Raw genomic sequence first — 7,496 nt, 5'->3', positions numbered from 1 at the left:
GACAGTAGCCGAGCAGGTGTCACCGGGGAAACATCCACAAATCCAGAGGAGCAAAGAAACGAATGAGACTAAATAGCGGAAAAACTAAACAGTGCGAGCGATGCTTCATGCATCACATTAGAAATTAAAGCTGTAGGTTGTGTTTGATAGCTGGGGTAACTGTTAGGCTAAACGCAATACTCACGTATCCTTGCTCGATGATGAATGAGAACACAATGAGCCCAACAACAGGTGGTTGGAATTTAAAAGGCTGATTTTCCCGCTTCAGGGCTGTGACGAGTACAGTATGTAGTCCAGTGGTTGTCAAGACACCCTAGGCACAACCTTAAGCAATGGCCCTGAACGATGGTTTAATGTCAACATTGTGACAACGCTGTAACAACTTCACCACACAACGTAGTTATAGCAACCTTTTGGCCATGTTGTTAAAACATTGTTAGAAGGTTGGCTACGTTGTGCCAACGTTCTGTGTTTGCTGGGATGTCATGTGAACATGCAAATCCACAAAGAAAGAATAATAAATAAAAAAGTACGCTAATTAGATAGTTCTAATTTGGAAAACATTTAGATATGTCTAAGTCAAATTGCCATTGAAAATTTAAGACCTTTCATAAGTAAAAATAAGACTTTTTAAAGTCCACATGAAATCAAAATTGACCATATTTACTTTGTTCGCCTAAATTGATCGTTTTGTGCTGAACAATTCATCCATGCAAGTCAATCCACACAAAAAATTTTTTTGGCTTCATAATCTTTAATCAAAATCTGAAAATGCCCTCAAATCGTTAGTCTGCTATGAGCGAGAGATGGAGAGGAGGAGCGCTAGAGTAAAACCCTGCCCTCTGTTCAATATTCCTTTTCACTGGGAAATACGTCACAGCACTGGAGAAAAGTCGTTTGCAACTTCCGGTTCACGCGGACTTTAAGACTTTTTATGGCCTTAAATTTTAAAAATCTAATTTAAGACTTTTTAAGGATCTGCGGACACCCTGAGAACAGCTTGTCAGCTTTGTTGTTGTCGTCTATTGAAACAGTCGAATCAAAATGCATAAAATACATTTTTAATGTTCGCTAATTATCTTAGTAAACGTTAGAAGATGCTGAATTTTAACAAAATATTTAGTAAATTCACTTACCTTGCAATAAATGCATTCTCCCACGAACATCTGTCTTGTATTCTGACTATTCCTCAATTCCTTGCACCACACGTTCAAACGTCTTGACCCCGCCCTTGCTTCAGTTTCAATGGTTGAAGCTGTAAACCATTCATTTTCCTTTCTGCCCTCAGAACATTTTTGAGAAAGTCAGTCAGTCAGTCAGTCACGCTCGACGTTACATCAGTGACTGACGAATTGGGATCTTGCCTGAGAGCCCAATCACCTTCAAGTGTAAACAAAACAAGCCAATGGACTTTGACGAGGGAGATTTTCATTGAGAACCACACCCTGCGAAGCGGATATGAATGGAAGCGTGCTGAACTCACTCATTCAAACTTTCGCAACGGTTTCCCATTAGAAGTCACAGTGTGTTTGCAGGTAGACAGGCGAACAGGCGTTAGCAAACACTGCACAATTTTCAAGTAGTGATTTTTAGATAATTTTGGTCACTGTTCTTTTCACATTGCTCAACTATCTGGGGAAACATTCAGTTGCTGCTGTGTTCACACTGCGCGATGGATCGGCGACAGGAGGTTTCACATTGACTTTACAAAAGAAAGAATCGCCGACAACTTCTGTCTGATCTGCAAACTACCAACTAAAAGGCTAAAAGGTTGTGTGCTCATACTATGGCCACAATATGAGCTCATCCCAGCTAGAAATTGTATTGGTCTATGAATGTTTTGAGACTATTATGTTATGTACTTGTAATGTTTTCTGTAGCTAATTTTTTTTATTTTTTTTACCCGAATGTTCTCCTAAAAGGTAGGATAACACTCTCTAAAAACATTTTAAACATGTTTAGTGATAACATTGATAGAACATTATCCCCTAACATTCTAAAGTTTTAGCGGGAAGTTTCCCAGCAGACACAGGACTGAACATCTTAAAAGAGTTGTTTGAAAGTAATAGTTTGGTTTGGTCACCATTGTGGAGGTCAGTGTTTGCTTTAGTTGGGTTCTTTGGCCTTGACTATTTAATGTTAGTTTTTCTCTGTCCGCTGTAAGTGTTTGTTATAGCAAGAGAAAATATGATCATGTTAGCTACATGTTGATAATAAAGTTATTATCATAATGTAGTGGCCTGATTTCATTCAGGGACTAGTCTCTGGTATCAATTTTACATGATTATAATAATCCAGGGATTCTACAGCATGAGATCCTGCAGCGTTTTAATCAGAAAATCTGGAGCATTTAATATAAAAAACAAAATCTGTGTACAGTAAGTTTTAAAACCATCTCAATAATGGTGACATGCTTCATGGCACAATGCATTCTGGGTGCATCATATAAAACTCATCAGTGGCTCCCAGAATGCATTGCGGCATGAAGCATGTCACCGTTATAAAATTTCATGAGGTTTGAGTGTGTCTAAGTGAACCAGTACAAAATGTTTAGGTTTGTTTATTATTATACAGATGTTCTTATTTAAACACTGGTCGAAGTCATGCTGTAGAATCATTACTATAATAAATTAAGTGAAAATTGCCTACAATCTTTTATAAGAGAGTCGAACCTGTGTGACCTAGTACCAATTTTAGGGTATTGTTAACATTTACCTGGGTGAAATTCCCAAGGGTGGCGTAATCGAAATTTCAACAAGTAAAATAACTTGGTCTTGTGTTTAAAATCTTTACTGCTCTTTTACTTTCGGTTAAATAAAACTACACATGGGTTCATCTCACCTCTCCTTCAGTGGATAATTGTGACACTGCTCCCTCTGAATAAAATAATCTCTCTCTCTGACCTTGTATAAAGACCTCAGTATATCTGCTCAAAGTAGTGTAGTTATTTGTTCCTGGTACACTATAAATTTGCTTTTGCTGCTTCAAAACAAATACAGAGACTGCTAAGTCATACACACATATGCTTCAGTGAGCATTTCAGACCTCTTCTGCAGCTGTACAAATATACATACATAATATGCCCTATGAGCAGATCTAGACACGTGGTGCTGGGGAAGAGGAAGGTGTCAGAGAGAAAACTGCACCAGATACTGAAACAGACCATTTAAATGTTAGCGGTAGAGAGAGCGGGCAAGCATATTGGCTGGAGATTACAAGCAAAGGATACCAGCTTGAGCCACATAATACATGTAACGAGTTAGCTCAAAGAAATATTAATAATCAATCATAACTTGTTATAATTGATTATGAATATTTGGATCAGTTTATAGAATTAACTTAATGTAGTAAAATTAATATTACAGTCAACCCACCTGTTCGTCCCGTGAACACAGCGTTAACTGTTTATTAATTCTAAGAAATATTCATTTCCGGGGGAGGGAAATGTCTTTCTTATTGTACAGTACTACTAAGAGCCTGTAGTCAAAATCTAAATCGTAAAGTAAACTTTGTTGCAAGCAGAGAATCAGAACCAAATATGTATTGTGCACAAGTTTTATTAACTAAATCATAAACGTAACTAATCTAAACACACATACAAACAAGCATAGGTAAAATGGTGAGTGACAGAATGGAAATGGAAGCAGGAAATGGGACTATGGAAAAGATCCATTTAACTATGAAAAGAACCATCTGTTTATCATTTTCAGAGCACCTCATTAAATGTATACTTGCATGGTGTTTGCAGTGGAAACAATTCTTGAAGTTCTTGGAAAAGGATGTTGATGGTTCAGTGAGTGCCAAACGTGGAAGTCGCAAACGTTTTCTTCTCCATTGGATGAAGAAGAAATTATGAACTTTAGTGGTTTGTTTGACTCTGTTCTGGTTGAAGGTTTTCTCTCTCTCCATGAGCACATGGCTGACCACATGCAGATTGTGACCTGCCGGCCCTGGGCCAGAAAGGCCACGCAGGCAACCAAGGAGTGAGGAAGTCGAAGATGGTTGCCCATTCAGTGATGGTAAAGTTGCAGTTTTCTTCTGAGTTGGATTGAAGAAAATACAGTCTGACTCTGTTGGGACAGTGAAGGCATAGCAGGCTGTGGTCACGGGCCCCAGTGGGGGTCCCCACAGACATCAACACGTAGAAGCAGCAGTGAAGGCCAGAAGAAGAGGGGGAGTCACTGTGAATTTGTTTCTAATAAAGCCTGAGAAAGGCCCCACCTCTCCGGGTTTCCTTGACCAATGAGAAAGGTGGAATTTCCAAGCGGGAAAATTCCTCTGCGGTTGATTTATGAATCTTTGTTCTAAGCGTGCTCATTTGCATGTGCAGCTGGATTGGTTTCTGATGAAGAAACTATGGGGCTGTTTACACCTGGCCACTTCATGCGTTTTCTCAGATCGGATAGCTATCTGATTTATCAAAACGATTCCATTTACACCTGGTCACATAAATGTGTTTTTGCGAAACGGATTTAAATCCGATCTTCAATTCCCGCGCTATATGCAGATGTCATGGAGTGCACGTCACCGAAAGCAACAGATATGAGCTGCATTTTATTGATCATCAGCTAAAATTAAAAAATCAAAGACCGCAATAAGAGAGAGCGGCAACAGCCCTGGTAAGATCATTTCGTTTCTTTACTTTTAATGATGATGATTGTGTGTTAAGCGTCCAACTTTCACTTTGATTTGCGATAGTTTGCACGTTGGCTTAATGAATAGATGCTCAGCTTCTCATCTACGGCGATGCGTGTTCCAGTAGCGTCGTCATATCTGGCTATAACATTACATATAGCCTATAACACGCTCTCACACGTTTATTTTTTTTTTTGCATTTTTGGGAGGAGTACAATTTACATATGTGGTTTCAACAACAATATGCATTTACTTGTCCAGTTTCGTCTGGAATGCGGCCCAGACCTCCTCCTGAAGTGGTTTGAGCATTCGGATTCAAATCCGTCTCGAATGCGTTTCGGAGGGCATTTACACCTGGTCTTTAAACGATCGGATAGCTATCCGATCTGAGAAAACGCATGAAGTGGCCAGGTGTAAACAGCCCCTAAGAAAGATTCTTGTAATACTAATATGTTGCGCGGCTATCGGCATATCATGTACACAATTATTTCGATCTTCAAAGTATCAATTTTTAAAGACCAAACATGGTATATGTGAGGTTACATTGACAGTTGGATCTATCATAAAATACACAGTATCAAAAAAAGACACTACACAAGACAGTAAATCATTCACACAAATGTTCATTTATAGATCAGTTTGTCTATAAATGAATGCAGCAAAGTCTGTTTTGTTCTCTGCCTTGACCACATGACCACATTTTTAACAGCAATAAAACCAACTTATCTGATCGTAGTCATGGTTACCAAGACCCTTCTTGCCCTTGTTGGGGGAATGGGACCATAGATCCCAGAGTGAGTTTTAAAGATTATTTGTTACATTAACAAATAATTGTGTCTGATTTGTCTCAGTCACTACATACATGAGATTATTGCAGGGCCTTTTCTAGGCATTGGCAACCTAGGAGGTTTCCTAGGCCACCACCAGCTGTTATCAGAAAGACATGATTAGAAATCTAAAAATGTAGTGTCTAAAGAAAATGTATATATTTTAAAATGAATGACTGATGGCATCAACAAAATAACAATAAAATTGTTTTGGGTAATGGGTCAAATGCCATGACCAAAGCTTTGCTAGAAAGCACCTTCCGGTTTATAATAATAATAATAATAATAATGATTATAATGATAATAATATTAATAATAATACAAATAAGCTTGAAGTTAAATAATAAAGCAGTAATGAGAAAAAGATATGCAGGTTCATGCTATTCCTTCTCCAATTATCTCATACATTATTGTCTCCCTCTCCTGGTAGTAGTTTGTATTGCTGGAGCAAAATAACTTTTCCATATATATATATATATATATATATATATATATATATATATATATATATATATATATATTTTTTTTTTTTTTTTACTCAAATCTGTATATGAAGCTTAATTTACATGTCATATTATGATTACAGATAACTACATCTTTTCAGTCCCATATTTTCAAATAGGGCCTAGATGGCCATTTTAAACTATAGCTTTAAGAAACCACATCCTTTTTAAAATGTTACAGTATCATTGTTGATGTTTTTTTAAATTGGATTTCTTTGCAAAGGAAAGACTTTTACTTCTCTAATAAACTGAATAAACCTTTGTCTTATTTCTTTTGTTCTCACGCCATAAACAATTGGGTTAAAACAACTTGGAAAAAGTAAGTACATTGTGCTCACAAATACACGACTACTGGTAGAAAAATTATTTCTTATTCTGTATGACATAAACGCAATCAGGGCAAAAATCAAACTACATGTCATAACAATGATGTGAGTAATGCAGGTGTTTATGGCCTTCATGTGGGCCTTCCCAGATTTAAACACAGAGGCAAAAATCACAGCATAGGAAGCAGCAATGAGAATGAAATCTGCAGTTGGTATAAGGAAAGCAGACAGAAGTCCTACTAAGTTATTAATAGATATATCTCCACATGCTAACTGAACCAACGCCATGTGTTCACAAAAACAGTGATCGATCACATTTGTTAAACAAAATGACAGTTTTCCAGCCAGAGAGACCATGGTGATATTCAGAAGTCCATTTCTGAATAATGGGACAACAATAAACTTTAGAAAGTTAGGGATTTCCATGTATTTATGATAGTAAAGCGGTTTGCATATTGCAAAGTAACGGTCCAGTGCCATCCAAAAAAGCAAAGTGGACTGAAATGAGCCAACAAAATGAATGCAAAACATTTGTATCAAACAACCTGTTAGAGATATCCCACTCCAATTAAATAAAAAGCTAAGAAGCATGTTAGGTACAAAAAATACAGGCGAGATCAAGTCTACAACAGCCATTAAACCTATTAGTACATACATAGGAGAATGCAGAGACTTTTGACATATGATTAAATATATGAGAATAGAATTTGCTGTTATAGACAGTAAAAACATCAGAAAGAAAGGGATAAATAAAAAAGGCCTCCATTCTCCTAGGCTGTAGAAACCAATCAGATTGAAGTCTGTGAATGAAGTATTTTGTGCAGAAAGATTCTTCATGCTGTTCATAAAAAAAGGAATTAATGACTAAAGATAAAAACTAAACCATTTTTCCATGTATGTCCAGTAGGCTGTGCTACATTTGAGAGTGATAAATAAAAAAATTCTACAGTATTGCTCAAAATTATGTTATTCAGTAATTTCACTTTCACAACATGAATTAAAATGCAGAGTGAATGTGCTTTTCATCTAGGATTAGATAAAGGATTCATAAAGGATTAGAATACACTTAATTTTACCTTCTTTGTGAGGCTTCTTTGTTGTACTTTGTTGCTGTGAAGAGAGAAAAAAATCAAGCTGACCTTTACAAGTTAGATGTTCAGTGAATGTTTCATTATATAAAGACAAAGATATGATGTTGTGTTTAA

At 36.8% G+C, this 7,496-nt stretch overlaps 1 protein-coding gene across 1 annotated transcript; it reads right to left on the bottom strand.

Annotated features, from left to right (window-relative positions):
* Positions 1-6,165: 6,165 nt before the first annotated feature.
* Positions 6,166-7,128, bottom strand: LOC311090416 (olfactory receptor 52K2-like; the record flags this gene model as incomplete). Its single annotated transcript, XM_084125670.1, has 1 exon — positions 6,166-7,128. One exon carries the CDS (start codon positions 7,126-7,128, stop codon positions 6,166-6,168), a length of 963 nt encoding a protein of 320 aa, XP_083981796.1.
* Between the last annotated feature and the right edge of the window lie 368 nt (positions 7,129-7,496).

The sequence above is a fragment of the Abramis brama genome (genome assembly GCF_963993115.1).
Source record: "Abramis brama genome assembly, chromosome: 10".
Classification (NCBI taxonomy): domain Eukaryota; kingdom Metazoa; phylum Chordata; class Actinopteri; order Cypriniformes; family Leuciscidae; genus Abramis; species Abramis brama.
This window is presented reverse-complemented; position numbering and strand designations above follow the sequence as displayed.